The following is a 16,153-nucleotide window of genomic DNA, read 5'->3' as shown; positions in this document are numbered from 1 at the left end:
TAAGAATGTATATTTCAACAACCATGTTGGCAACATAGAACACCTGGAAAAAGTTTATTTTTTTAAATAAAAAAAATCCAAAGCCCACATGTAGAAGTTTGTCATCCCCAAAGTGACCGTACGTACCCCAACCAGAAGCCATGGATTACAGGAAACATCCGCATCGAGCGGGACACTAATCCGGACGCTTATAAGAATTACTGCTATGCCCTCAGACGAACCATCAAACAAGCAAAGTGTCAATACAGGACTAAATTTAAATTTAATTATACTACACTGGCTCTAACACTCTTTGGATGTGACAGGGCTTGACAACTATTACTGACTACAAAGGGAAACACAGACGTGAGCTGCACAGTGATGCAAGCCAACAAGATGAGCTAAATGCCCTTTATGCTCGCTTTGAGGCAAGCAACACCGAAGCATGCACGAGAGCACCAGCAGTTCTGGATGACTGTGATAACGCTATCGGTAGCCAATGTGAGCATGACCTTTAAACAGGTCAACATCCACAAAGCCACGGGGCCTGACAGATTACCAGGACGTGTACTCAAAGCATGCGATGACCAACTGGCAAGTGTCTTCACTGACATGTTCAACCTCTCCCTGACATCTGCAAGAGGTCGACCGATTATGGTTTTTCAACGCCGATACCGATTATTGGAGGACCAAAAAAGTCGATACCGATTAATCGGACGATTTTTATTTATTTATTTGTAATAATGACAATTACAACAATACTGAATGAACACTTGTTTTAACTTAATATAATACTTCAAAATCAATTTAGCCCAAGTAAATAATGAAACATGTTCAATTTGGTTTAAATAGTGCAAAAACAAAGTGTTGGAGAAGAAAGCAATATGTGCTATGTAAGAAAGCTAATGTTTCGGTTCCTTGCTCAGAACATGAGAACATATGAAAGCTGGTGGTTCCTTTTAACATGAGTCTTCAATATTCCCAGGTAAGAGTTATTATAGGACTATTTCACTCTATACCATTTGTATTTCAATAACCTTTGACTATTGGATGTTCTTATAGGCACTTTAGTATTGCCAGTGGAATAGTATAGCTTCCGTCCCTCTCCCCGCTCCTCCCTGGGCTCGAACCAGGAACACAACGACAACAGCCACCCTCGAAGCAGCATACCCATGCAGAGCAAGGGAAACAACCACTGCAAGGCTCAGAGCGAGAGACGTTTGAACCGCTATTAGCGCGCGCTAACTAGCTAGCCGTTTTCACTTCGGTTACACCAGCCTCATCTCGGGAGTTGATAGGTTTGAAGTCATAAACAGCGCAATGCTTGACGGACAACGAAGAGCTGCTGGCAAAACGCACGAAAGTGCTGTTTGAATGAATGTTTACACGCCTGCTTCTGCCTACCACCACTCAGTCAGACACTGAGATACTTGTATGCTCAGTCAGATATGCAACGCAGGACACGCTAGATAATATCTAGTAATATCATCAACCATGTGTAGTTAACTAGTGATTTTGATTGATTGTTTTTATAAGATAAGTTTAATGCTAGCTAGCAACTTACCTTGGCTTACTGCATTCGCGTAACAGTCTCCTTGTGGAGTGCAACGAGAGGGAGGCAGAACGTTATTGCGTGGGACTAGTAAAGTTGCAAGGTTGGATCCCCCGAGCTGACAAGGTGAAAATCTGTCGTTTTGCCCCTGAACGAGGCAGTTAACACATCGTTCCTAGGCTGTCATTGAAAATAAGAATGTGTTCTTAACAGACTTGCCAAGTTAAATAAAAGGTATAAAAAAATAATAATAAAAAATTAAATTATATATTTTTTTAAATAAATCGGCGCCCCAAAATACCGATTTCCGATTGTTATGAAAACTTGAAATAGGCCACTGATTAAATCGGCCATTCCGAATAAATCGGTCGACCTCTAATCTGTAATACCTACATGTTTCAAGCAGACCACCCATAGTCCCTGTGCCCAACGAAGCAAAGGTAACCTGCCTAAATGATTACCTACCCGTAGCACTCACATCAGTAGCCATGAAGTGCTTTGAAAGGTTGGTCATGGCTCACACCAACAGCATCCCCCCAGATACCCTAGAACCACTCCAATTCGCATACTGCCCCAAAAGATCCATAGATGACGCAATCTCAATCGCACAATACACTGCCCTTTCCCACATGGACAAAATGTTGTTCATTGACTACAGCTCATCATTCAACACCATAATGCCCACGAAGCTCATCACTAAGCTAAGGACCCTGGGACTAAACACCTCCACCTGCAAATGGATCCTGGAGTTCCTGACGTGCCGCCCCAGGTGGTAAGGGTAGGCAACAACACGTTTACCACACTGAGTGTGTACTTAGTTCCCTCCTGTACACCCACGACTCAAACAACATTAACATTGCTGACAACAGCCTGATCACCGACAATGATGAGACAGCCTATAGGCGGGTCAGAGACCTCGCAGTGTGGTGCCAAGACTACAACCCTCAAAGTGAGCAAGACAAAAGTGCTGACCTTTTCCTGGACTATAGGAAAAGGCGGGCCCGAACATTCCCCCATTAACATCGACAGGGCTGTAGTGGAGAGGGCCGAGAGCTTCAAGTTCCTTGGTGTCCACATCACCAACAAACTATCATGGTCCAAACACACCAAGACAGTCGTGAAGAGGGCACAACAACTTCTCCTTCCTGGAGACGGAAAAGATTAGGCATGGGTCCCCAGGTAATCAAAAGTTTCTATAGCTGCACCACCGAGAGCATCACTGCCTGGTATGGCAGCTGCTCGGCACTGACCGTAAGGCGCCACAGAGGGTTGTTCGTATGGCCCATATATCACTGGGGACAAGCTTCCTGCCATCCAGGACCTATATAATAGGCAGTGTCAGAGGAAAGCCCCAAAAATTGCCAGAGACTCCAGTCACCCAAGTCATAGACTGTTCTCTCTGCTGCCGCACAGCAAGCGGTACCGGAGAGAGAAGTCTAGGACCAAAAGGCTCCATAACAGCTTCACCCCCAAGCCAAAAGACTGCTGAACTGGACTATTGACACTGACAACACCCCCCCTATATATTTGTTTTGTACACTGCTGCTGCTCACTGTTTATTATCTATGCATGTTCACTTCACCCCTACCTACATGTACAAATTACCTCAACTAACCTGTATCCCCCGCAGACTCGGTACCCCCTATACATAGCCTGGTTATTGTGTTACTTTTAACTTTATTTGGTAAATATTTTTTTTAACTCTTTTTTGAAATGTACTGTTGGTTAAGGGCTTGTACATAAGCCTTTCACGGTAAGGTCTACATTTGTATTTGGCACATGTGACAAATAGTTACATTTGATTTGAAATTGACTAGAAAGGATAGTAAAAGTATGACTCTGTCCTAATGTTTCTTGGCTAGAACATCGTTTTGTTCACATGCTAAGTTGTTTTTCAACGTTACTTTGAGTTTGCTGCAACTGACTGCTGCTGGGGAGATATCGCAGTCATTGATTTGTTTCATCACAGACAAGCGAGTGCAAAAGGAAAGTCTCGGTAACATCTTGTCCCTTAAAAGGCCAGCTGAACATTTGTCTCACCTAATGATTGTGCTTGGTGGATCACTGCCAAAAACTTTTACTCATTGTTCTCCTACATTTCTAATTAGGAGCACATCATGTACTCCTTATCAAAAATGTCAGCGTAGAGCCATGAACTAATAACAAATAAACAGCATTTTGTGTCAGGGCAGGCACTTTGTTGATTCTTGGTAAGTTGTTTTTATTATTGGCTCTAAATGATGCATTTTAACATATTTTGGTTAAAAAAAAATAATAGCAATATACCCCAATACTTCTTACTAGTAAAACATTTGTTTTTGAAACAGAATGCACGCTCAGTTTTTTTGTGATTTTTGGCTGGTAGATTTTCTTTATCTACCGGCCACAGTGGCTGGTGGCCCAAAAAGTTAATTTCCGACCCTGAACATTATCTGAGGCGAACGAAAAGGGTATCAACAGGTGACTGAAGAGTGCCTCCAGCCACTCCACTTATCTATTCTAGTACAAGCACACATGATTAAATTAATCAACTGATCATCAAGCCCTTGATTACTTGAATCAGGTGTTCCATTACTGGAATAGATTGAACGTTCACTGTCATTGGAGACAAATCAGTGAATAAGGCAATGCATTTTTTGGGTGTGGACGTATGCTTTATCAAAATATGTTCCACCAGATAATAAAATTAACTAAGACAACATAAAAAAAAGTGACATTGTCAACTATTACCTTGTAAGAAATGTTGTGATAATCAAAATTGAATAGAAATATGTCAGATACTCATATTAGGAGACCAATTGAAATGGGCAGGAGCCTTATTTCAGACCACAAATGCAACTCACAGAAGGATGGTTTAATTTTTTTACTGTATTTCTTGTAATTCATTCCATTGTTCATTGATAAGGGTACGTCTTGCACAGAATACTTAACTGTACCAAAAGCTAACACGGAAAAGATTAACGAACAGCTATTTTAGACTATTGTGGCCTTTACATTAACATGGCAAAGTCTGAAAAGGTATTCAATGAAGGATTTCATTATGCTCCCCTGAAGATGGTGAAACTGCATTACAAGTCTGAAAACCTCATGGCTGACAAGAAATACAGAACATCAAGGCTTAGTTTGTGGTCAGTGTGCATGAAAGAGACTATGGGGCAATAAGTAGCTGTCAACGTCTAGGTCTACCAACTTTGGCACGGTTCAAATACTCCTAAAATGCATCTTTCCTTCATTGAAGTGATCATTGAGCTGACATTACTAAATTGTTTTTTAGCAAGCTTGCCATTGCATTGCTTTTAACAATTATGTCATGTCAGATGAGCTATTTAAAGTATTTCTACATACTAATTGGGCCCTAGCCCTACAAGTTAACTCCTCATCCCGTGCTGTAGGTCTAGGTGCTGTGGCCAACTATTGTTTGTTATATGGCATGATGGAAAATGATAGAAGGGTTGGCAGGCTGCAACACACGGGGCCAATCAGGGGTTGGAACCGGTTCAGGGAACAGAACCAACAAACAGGAAAATAACATTTCAAGGAACGAAAGTGATCCATACTGTCCCGGAACAGAACCGTTATTTTAAAAACATGGAAACTGGCTAACTACGTTATTTTACGTTCCAGGCATTTTTTTCTAGTTTCAAAAAATAAATCATAAACAAACAAAGCGCCCATGCAAAGCGCTCACTGTCACTCAAACTTATTCCAGCTTCTGCCTGCAAGCTGAAAATCTTCGCCAGTCCCATATCACAGAATATACTTTTGTTTGCAACTCCTGGTAACAGTATGTGGTGAATGCTAGTTAGCTCCTACCAAAAGTGAGATTGGGGAAAGAATGCATGTATAATTTAAGCGGATCAAATCAGAAATTCACTGCCATTTCCTAGCACTTGTCAGAACTACTCACACCTTTTAAAAAAAATGTTTTTCGCAACAAGCCTAGAGAGTTACAAGGGGCCTAAGGAGTAAAGTGAGTATATCACAAGATGAGTTTGTATGTCATGGCAAAGGCATGTTTTGCCTAGAATAAATACACTGAACATAAATAAAACAATTTCATAGTTACAGTTCATATGAGGAAATCAGTCAATTGAAATAAATTAATACGGCCTTTATCTATGGATTTCACATGACTGGGAATACAGATATGCATCTGTTGGTCAGATACGCTTAAAGAAAATGGGCCTAAGGATCACATCAGTGTTTTTGTGCATTCAAACATGCATTGATAAAATGCAATCATGTTTGTTGTCCATAGATTATGCCTGCCCATACCATAACCCCACCATGGGACACCCTGTTCATAAAGCTGACATCAGTAAACTGCTTGCCCACACCACGCTTTAACCCTAGAAAGCGGTTGTGAGGCCAGTTGAATGTTCTGCCAAATTCTCTAAAACGATGTTGGTAGAGAAACGAACATTCCATCCTCTGGCAACAACTCTGGAGGACATTCTTGCAGTCAGCATGCCAATTACACTCTCTCAAAGCTTGAGACATCTGTGGCATTACATTTACATTTTAGTCATTTAGCAGATGCTCTTATCCAGAGTGACGTATAGTAGTAGTGAGTGCATACATTTCCATATTTTTGTTGCACTGGTCCCCCGTGGGAATCAAACCCACAAGCCTTGCATTGCAAGTGCCATGCTCTACCAACTGAGCCACACAGGACAGTGTTGCGAGACAAAACTGCACATTTTAGAACGGCCTCCTTCTTTTCACTCTCATTTAGGTTAGTATTGTGGAATTACTTTTATTGTCCTCAGCACAAGGTGCACCATGTAATGATCATGCTGTTTAATCAGCTTCTTGATATGCCACACCTGGATTATCTTGGCAAAGGAGAAATGCTCACCGACACGGAACCCAAACAGGCTGCACGCACATAAATGTATTTTGTCACCCACACAAAATGCGATCACAACACACAGGTTAAAATATCAAAACAAACTCTGAACCAATTACATTAATTTGGGGACAGGTTGAAAAGCATTAAACATGTATGGCAATTTATCTAGCTAGCTTGCACATGCTAGCTAATTTGTCCTATTTAGCTAGCTTGCTGTTGCTAGCTAATTTGTCCTGGGATATAAACATTGAGTTGTTATTTTACCCGAACTGCACAAGGTCCTCTACTCCGACAATTAATCCACACATAAAACGGTCAACCGAATCATTTCTAGTCATCTCTCCTCCTTCCAGGCCTTTTCATCTTTGAACTTATATGGCGATTGGCATCTAAACTTTCATAGTATTACCACGACGACCGGCAAAACAGTTAGTCTTTCAATCACCCACATGGGTATAACCAATGAGGAGATGGCACGTGGGTACCTGCTTCTATAAGCCAATGAGGAGATGGGAGAGGCAGGACTTGCAGCGCGATCTGCGTCAGAAATAGTAATGACTTCTATTTTAGCCCTTGGCAACGCAGATGCTCGTTGGCGCGCGCGAGCAGTGTGTGTGCAATAATTGAATAACATGATTTTGACATTTATTTTTGCAACGCTCGTGCACAATTTGAGAAATAAGCTTTTTGTGCATATGTAACATTTCTGGGATCTTTTATTTCAGCTCATGAAACATGGGACCAACAATTTAAAATGTTGCATTTATAATTTTGTTCAGTGAATGATGAGCCAACCACAGTAATTAATTTAATCATATGTAATCAGGCATGCTTCTTTCTGTGTAGTATTTACATTTTATGGTACAGGCAAGAACTCAGTGTGCACTAACTTAGAGTGGGGCTTAATTCAGGGCCTGTATAAAGTATCTCAGACGAGTGATGATACACAATAAATGTTGCCTTTTAGATCGTAATGACTAAGATTACATGGACAGGAGAGACCCGATTCTAGGCCAGCACTCATAATCGCACATGCTTGGCCCAGATGGCCCAGATGTCCCTTGCATATAGCATATGTGCCACAGATGTTCAGCATGATATTGAAGTAAACAAATCTATACACTGGTCTTTCATTGTTCATACATGTCTGGTTAGGTTAGGTTGGTTATGCCATTCTCATTGTGGATAAAGACAAACAAGGACCGATTTCCAGTAGGGAAAAAGAGGGCAGACATTTTGGATAGTGACCAAAGCCCACCAGCCACTGTGGCAGATAGATTTAAAAAGCTACCAGACACTCATATCTTTTCCCCCAGATTTTTTCCCTAAAATTGCAGCAACAAAAACACACAAAAAAATAGATGAACGTGCTTAGTAATTTTTCTAAAACAATAAATGTATTACTAGTAAGAAGTAACGTGGTATATTGTTTAATTTGTGACCTGAATCTTAAAACTTCTTAAGGCTAGGGGTCACTATTTTCACGTCCGGATGAAAAGTGTGCCCAAAGTAAACCCAGAAGCTAGGATATGCATATTATTAGTAGATTTGGATAGAAAACACTGAAGTTTCTAAAACTGTTTGAATGATGTCTGAGTATAACAACACTTATTTGGCAGTGATGAGGACAAACCATCCAGGAAAAAATATTGAGGTCACTCTCTTTTCAATGGGATTTCTATGGATACCTGGATTTCTAAGGCACTTGCTTGCAGTTCCTATCGCTTCCACTGGATGTCAGTCTTTAGAGTGTTTTTCCTTTGAGAAATGAAGTAGTAAGGCAGTTCAGAATGAGGGTCGAGTGAAGTGTACTGTTTGTTAGAGGCTGAAAGCCTGAAAACTCACTCCACTTTGTTTTTATCCGCTATTGAACACAGTTTATCCCGTCTTAAATTGTATAGATTATTTACGTAAAATACCTAAAGTTGTTTGAAGAGTCTGGATCAAGTTTACAGGTAACTTATTAGATACTTTGTAGGCATGTTGCACGAGTTGGAACCTGTGTATTTTCAAAATCAAACGCGCCAAATAAATTGACATTTTGGGGATATGACAGAATTAATCAAACAAAAGGACCATTTGCGATGTTTAATGGACATATTGGAGTGACAAGAAAATAAGATCTTCAAAGGTAAGGCATGAATAATATGTTATTTCTGACTTTTGAATTGTGCCTGGCAGGTTGAATTATGATTTTCATGTGTATGTTTGATCACGTGCTCTCCTCAAAATAGCATGGTTTGGTTTGCTGTAAAGCCTTTTTGAAATCAGACACAGTGGCTGGATTAACAAGAAGTTCATCTTTAAACCGGTGTATAACACTTGTATGATTTATTAATTATTATGAGTATTTCAGTTTTTGAATTTGGCGCGCTGCTATTTCACTGGGTGTTAAGAAACTCTGGGGGCAGTATTTCCTTTTTGGATGAAAAACGTTCCCGTTTTAAACAAGATATTTTGTCACGAAAAGATGCTCGACTATGCATATAATTGACAGCTTTGGAAAGAAAACACTCTGACGTTTCCAAAACTGCAAAGATATTGTCTGTGAGTGCCACAGACAGAACTAATGCTACAGGCGAAACCAAGATGAAATTTCATACAGGAAGTGAGGCAGATTTTTGAGGCGCTGTGTTCTAATGTCTCCTTATATGGCTGTGAATGCACAAGGAGAGAGCCTACACTTTCTGTCATTTCCCAAGGTGTTTGCAGCATTGTGACGTATTTGTAGGCATATCATTGGAAAATTGACCATAAGAGACTACATTTACCAGGTGTCCGCTCGGTGTCCTCCGTCGAAACTATTGCGTAATCTCCAGGTGCACGCATTTTTCCATTTTGAACAGAGGAGAAACCAAACTGCCACGAGTGACTTATCATCGAATAGATATGTGAAAAACACCTTGAGGATTGATTCTAAACAACATTTGCCATGTTTCTGTCGATATTATGGAGTTAATTTGGAAAAAAGTTTGCGTTGTAATGACTGAATTTTCGGGGTTTTTTCTCAGCCAAACGTGATGAACAAAATGATTTCTCCTACACAAATAATATTTGGGGAAAAACTGAACATTTGCTATCTAACTGAGAGTCTCCTCATTGAAAACATCCAAAGTTCTTCAAAGGTAAATTATTTTATTTGAATGCTTTTCTTGTTTTTGTGAAAATGTTGCCTGCTGAATGCTAGGCTTAATGCTATGCTAGCTATCAATACTCTTACACAAATGCTTGTGTAGCTATGGTTGAAAAGCATTTTTTGAAAATCTGAGATGACAGTGTTGTTAACAAAAGGCTAAGCTTGTGAGCTAATATATTTATTTCATTTGCGATTTTCATGAATAGTTAACGTTGCGTAATGGTAATGAGCTTGAGGCTGTAATTACGCTCCCGGAAACGGGTTTGCTCGTCGCAACAGGTTAACGGGATTGGCGCGTGAAGGGATCACTAAGAAGTTAACCAAAAGATCAGAAACAAACATTACACCTGCCCCTTTAAGGGTGGGAGGTTACCGTGGAAATGTCATGTTTGTGCCTGAGTCGTCTTCTCTTCCCTAACAGTTGAAACTCCAACATTGAAAAACCTAGCTTGTTAACAATACAATGTAAATAGCCAAGAAACACAAGGGCAGTGTCACTTCAGTAGACAAGTAAATTAGACCAACTTTTGTACCCGTGCGCAGCGCTTCTAAAAATGTATCTCACTCAGCTCTTCACATGCGCACAGACCCAAGCCAGGCAGTGTTGCAGCGCCAGGTGGATAGGCTATAGTAGGATTCGTAGTTATTTGACTTTGTGCAATTAAGTTACCAGCTATGAAACAAGGCCGCAGAAATACTTTGAAAACAGCTAGTGCAGCATTTACTTTAATTCACAAATTAGAGTGAAATGCCGCCAACGTGGTGGGTGAAATAGACATCTTACCCGCCAATGACAAAATCTGTACAGGTGTTCATTTTAGGGCCTGCAAGAAATAGGCAAACACACTGCCAGTAAATAAGCTTAAATAATGCACAGCTAGACTGCTGTTATCTCATGACCAAATCTCCAAAGTTGGTGTGTGAATACTATTCTTAAAAGAATATTACAATGAAACATTAGCAGTTTGGTCAATGGTTAAAGAGGCTACATCCAAATAGAGGCTAAGAGTTGACAAAACTAGTCAATGTTAATAGTGTACATTTGCAAATGGTTGGTTATGGACATTTAGAATTGGGATGAAAAACACAATGCTAACAGATATGACATCAAATCTGTAACAAGGCACAACTGGTAACCCTATTCAAAACACTGTTTTAGGTAAGCATATGAGTGTATCAGTGTACAATGAGCAGGCTGACTAGTGTAGACAGTGGAATGAAGTGCTAGTTCAAGAAGGAGATGCGCTTTACAGAGCTGGCTTCCGCCAGCTAGCTACTTTTCATGAATCTGACATTATTGTCTAGTTTCACCACAGCACTCAGAATATTGTCTAGTCTTACCTATCCTAGAGAGTGCCATCCGACTACTGTTTGACAATGCAGAAGGTAGAGTAACTTAAGTGTTCAATTCAAGATCAAAATACCAGGGATAATGAACCTCATTCAGAGCCCAAACTCAGAAAACAGGAGAAGCGAGAGGATACGAATATGATTCTAGGTTTAGACATACACTTCTGATTTGTTAGATGATCTTTATGATTTACACCTCTGCCATGATTTATTACATGTGTTGTCCTGGCTGATATGCTGGACTTGATTTCGTCACTGTCTTATAGATATACTAAGCAGCACATATGAGGCACTGTGCAGTCTTTCACTTCCAATAAGTGTGTCATTAAACCATCTATGTGCTATTTCTATGCTTCCCGTTCAGAAGTTTCATTTTGGTCTTTTACTTTCGGTTTTGTACACAAGCTTCAAACAGCTGAATATACAACATTTTTTGTTTTGGAAAATATATTTCCCAGCGGTTTAGATGGTTCTATTATGCTCTACACAATGACTGCTTGTTTTTGTCACAAACTGAAATTAGGCAAACTAATGGTATTTTAGCAACAAGGAAATGGTGGAGCCATTTATGCGTAGTGCATCTTTAAAGATTTAAGGCATGTGACTAGACAGAGCTGTTGCATGGCACTTCAGATCTATAATGGCAACATCATTTGAGAGAAAGTACTGTTTACATTTTAGTCATTTAGCAGACAGACACTCAGAGCGACATACATGTATGCTTGATCTTAGCAACACAATATTTCTGACTCGGCCTACATCATACAGCTTAACAAATGAATGCAGAATACATGTCAGTAGTAAAAATGTGCATAGGGAGAAACTAACAGACACTGGTGGTTAGCTACTTGAATTTTTTTTTTTTTTAAGATCTTAGATGCATTTCTCACCTCCATCCCTCTCTCTGGCCCGCTGCGCGTGGACTGCCTTTGCCCTGCCATGCCCCGTGCTGTCAATGTGTTTGTTGTCAGGACTGTCAGATCGCCGAAGCATTTTACATGGTGGAGTGGCATCTGCGGTGTCTCGCATCTTGTCATGGCGGTGATCACCACCGGGGTGACTCTTCGATGAGTACTTGAGAGTCTGAAAACAAATCAAAACAAAAATAGATTCTGGAACGGCAATCGATTCAGAGCCATGATCGATTCGAAAGGCTCGAGCTGAATCTAAACGTCTGACTAAGTGTCTGTGAATGTGATATCATTACAAGTTGCATAGCACAAAAGCTTATTAGCCCCAAAATTATGCAGCCAAATAATACGCATGCCATGAAAATGTGTTTACAAGATCTTGCAAATTCTAAAAAGTCGTGACTTAATCTTGTAGTTAGCTAGATCAGCTGTGGCTACGTCACAAGCTATTGGCTCCATGGATGGGCAATGACAATTGATTAGCTAAACCCTGCGCATGTAAGACTCAAACTAAACGTGGGGTGTAACGAAATCAATAGATGTGGGAGACAGCTAATTCAAGTGTTTTTCTGTCTTATCATATAACGTTAGCTAACATTAGTTAGCGTAAATGTCGACCATATATAGCTAGCTACTAACGTTAATTCTTACAATTTCAAAGATAACCTAATTTATTATAGTATTTGGGTGTTACCAACATGAAGGTTATTTAGTTAACTACATTTCTTTTTCTGAACTTTGCTCCTTAATCTTATATCGCGCAAGCTGTGACATTACGAATAGGCCGGAATTATAGTTAACTATGGGCTCCAATAAAACTCTAGTAAATGTGTTCACAAAGCAAAATTCGACGTTTAAATTATGTATACAATCTACCAGTCATAATTGTAATGTTAACCAACATACAGCATTGTTTTTTGTTCAAACCCAAAGGAAATTCGCTACTTTGCGATTTTCCGCACCGAGGCCTGTAGTACTCAAGAAGCCTGCACTAGAGTATCCATTTTAATCTTATTTGTTGCTAGCTAACAAGTACCTGGTAGGGCTGTGAATCCCTTCGGTCGTTGCACCTAAAAAAATAAGAAACAGGTTGTAAAGATGATCTCAAACATCAATGAAAAAAACAAAACAAAAACAGTTCAATAATCTGCAACAGCTGAATAGCTTCCATAAGTTTCTACTTATTTTTATTGCAATAAAAATGGCGGATTGTCAAAACTGAGAAGAAAAAACTGAATAGAAGTAACGTTAGAGCTGTTTACCCATCGCTGAGTCTCGGTTGTTTCCTTGCATACATTACCATCAATGCCGTGTTAGTGTGTGTGGATTGGATGTGAAAGATGGACTAAGTTATGTTTTCTTTCAGCAACCTGTTATATTATTTTAATAGTGCTGAGTATTTCAGTTGCTAATCGGAAGAACGCTCTCGGTCCATCTCCCACTCGCGCGCACACCAACTAGCTATGCCCCTATCTACCAAAAGGTGAAGCTCAGCCTGCAGGTCCCCCCTCCCACTACTACATCCGGGACACTGCGGCGCTAAACTCGGCTGCCATCATCCGGTTGTCGATTTTTTTTGAGACGCTGCAAAGTTGTTCAGAAAAACAACAACACGGATTACTTTAGAACAGCACACTTCAGTGGCATTTTCATGCACCAAAATAGGTTTATTACCTACCAGCATGTCTGTCACATTTTTTCACAAATACACTCTCAGAGTAGTTGGTAGGTAATCTAGTAGTTCGAGTATGAACTCAAAACAATCTCCCTGGTTCTATTGTGGATCTCTTGTGCTGTCTGCTGGGTATTTGTGGAAGTGCATTAACACATATTTTGACCTATTATATTGTATGTCGTGTACTGTACTTCTATGTCAAATCTAATTTCCATTTCAATAAGAAACCCAGGTCTGATACAGATTTAGCTCATATGTGACTCCATACGCCTCACGTCCTCACTTGACTAGCTGACACAGGAGGGAGGAGGCATCACGAGAGAGCTGCACAGTGTTACCCTCTTCAAGCAACCTGTCTGATGCTGCCTGCAAAGTAAACCTTCTGAGAAATAAACATATCCTAGTCTGAACAGATTGGTGGAGATGTGGTCATTTACATATTGTGAGCATGGTCAGAATGAAAAAGAAAGCTGACGGGCCACAGACAAAAGAAGCTATGTCCACCAGCACTTTAGTGCACAATGGATTTCCACTATTGGTCAGGAAGTCCCAGTATGGAGCTCTCTTTGGGAATTTCGGAAACAAGCTGATTGTAGACTCTTGCAATGCTTTAATGCCTTGTAAGACAATCATTATACATTTCACAGGAGTTAAAACATTCAACATGATTGCATTATTAGCTACACTTTAATAATTGAAAAGCCTAAAAGGAGAGGCAACTATAATTGCTTTATACATCCTACAAATAAATAGGCTACTTAGTTTGGTGACGTTTGTAAATTATGACAAATTGAGTGAAAAAATCTAAATTAATGATGATTTACAAGTGTTTATTGAGAAAATAAAGAAAGTTAGTGTCATGAATAAATAAACATTGTATTGTGTAGTTGTTAATGCCAATCAATCAAACTGTATTTATATGGCACATTTCTTACAACAAATACATTTCAAGATGCTTAACAAATAAAATCATTAAAGGTGAGGTATTACCCAGAGGGTAGATCAGAAACTATCAAATCACCTTTAGAACACCTGTTCAGATGAAGGTGAAGGTTCACCTTCCAACAGGACAATGACCCTAAGCACACAGCTAAGACAACACAGGAGTGGCTTCAAGATAAGTCAAACGTAATGATGTTGTTGGAGTCGTGCCTGGCCGTGCAGTCATGAGTGAACAGGGAGTACAGGACGGGACTGAGCACACACCCCTGAGGGGCCCCTGTGTTGAGGATCAGCGTAGCGGATGTGTTGTTACATACTCTTACCACCCGTGGTTGGCCCGTCAGGCAATCTAGGATCCAGTTGCAGAAGGAGGTGTTTAGTGCCAGGGTCCTTAGCTTAGTGATGAGATTTGAGGGCACTATGTTGCTGAACGCTGAGCTGTAGTCAATTGAATAGCTTTCTCACATAGGTGTTCCTTTTGTCCAGATGGGAAAGGGCAGTGTGGAGTGCAATAGAGATTGCATCATCTGTGGATCTGTTAGGGCGGCATGCAAATTGGAGTGGGTCTAGGGTTTCTGGGATAATGGTATTGATGTGAGCCATGACCAGCCTTTCAAAGCACTCCATGGCTACAGACGTGAGTGCTACGGGTCGGCAGTCATTTAGGCAAGTTACCTGAGTGTTCTTGGGCACAGGGACTATGGTGGTCTGCTTAAAACATGTTGGTATTACAGACTCAGACAGGGAGAGGTTGAAAATGTCAGTAAAGGCACTTGGCAGTTGGCCCTGCGTCCCTGTGAATGTTGACCTTTTAAAGGTATTATTCACATCGTCTGCGGAGTGCGTGGTATTTGCTTCGAAGCGAGCATAGAAGTAGTTAACTCGTCTGGTAGGCTCGCGTAACTGGGCAGCCTTCAGCTGTGCTTCCCTTTGTAATCTGTAATGGTTTGCAAGCCCTGACGCATCCAACGAGCATCAGAGCCGGTGTAGTACCATTTGATCTTAGTCCTGCATTTACACTTAGCTTGTTTGATGGTTCGTCGGAGGGCATAGCGGGATTTCTTATAAGCTTCCGGGTTAGAGTCCCAATCCTTGAAAGCGGCAGCTCTGGCCTTTAGCTCAGTGCGGATGTTGCCTGTAATCCATGGCTTCTTGTTGGGGTATGTACGTACGGTCACTGTGGGGACGACGTCATCGATGCACTTATTGATGAAGCCAATGGCTGATGTGGTGTACTCTTCAATGCCATCAGAGGAATCCCAGAACATTTTCTAGTCTGTGCTAGCAAAACAGTCCTGTTGCTTAGCATCTGCTTCATCTGACCACTTTTTTATAGATCGAGTCACTGGTGCTTCCTGCTTTAATTTTAGCTTGTAAGCAGGAATCAGGAGGATAGAATTATGGTCAGATTTGCCAAATGCAGAGCAAGGCAGAGCTTTGTATGCATCTCTGTGTGTGGAGTAATGGTGGTCCAGAGTTTTTTCCCCTCTGGTTGCACATTTAACATGCTGATAGAAATTTGGTAAGATGGATTTAAGTTTCCCTACATTAAATTCCCCTGGTTTTGGCAGATGCCAGGAGAACGCTACCTGCTCCAATGCATAGTGCAAACTGTAAACTGTAAAGTTTAGTGGAGGAGGAATAATGGTCTGGGGCTGTTTATCATGGTTCTGGCTAGGCCCCTACGTTCCGGTTATGGGAAATCTTAATGCCACAGCATACAATTACAGTCTAGTTGATTCTGTGCTTCCAACTT

General features: G+C 40.6%; 1 protein-coding gene across 2 annotated transcripts in view; it reads right to left on the bottom strand.

Moving 5' to 3' along the window:
* Positions 1 to 13,277, bottom strand: part of LOC110490038 (WW domain-containing adapter protein with coiled-coil) — a 74,191-nt gene extending 60,914 nt beyond the window's left edge. The window contains exons 1-3 of one of the 2 annotated variants that reach the window (XM_021563136.2): positions 13,043 to 13,277; positions 12,817 to 12,850; positions 11,760 to 11,952 (exon numbers count right to left, since the gene is read on the bottom strand). In XM_021563136.2, coding sequence (XP_021418811.1) covers positions 11,760 to 11,952; positions 12,817 to 12,850; positions 13,043 to 13,083 — 268 coding nt within the window. In that variant the 5' untranslated portion in view covers positions 13,084 to 13,277. The remainder of the gene's footprint in view (positions 1 to 11,759; positions 11,953 to 12,816; positions 12,851 to 13,042) is intronic. The other variant, XM_021563135.2, reaches the window with a different exon arrangement.
* Positions 13,278 to 16,153: the final 2,876 nt, after the last annotated feature.

Source organism: Oncorhynchus mykiss, chromosome 15, assembly GCF_013265735.2.
Source record: "Oncorhynchus mykiss isolate Arlee chromosome 15, USDA_OmykA_1.1, whole genome shotgun sequence".
Taxonomy (NCBI): domain Eukaryota; kingdom Metazoa; phylum Chordata; class Actinopteri; order Salmoniformes; family Salmonidae; genus Oncorhynchus; species Oncorhynchus mykiss.
Note: the sequence above shows the minus strand (reverse complement) of the source record. Positions and strands in the feature narration are given on the sequence as shown.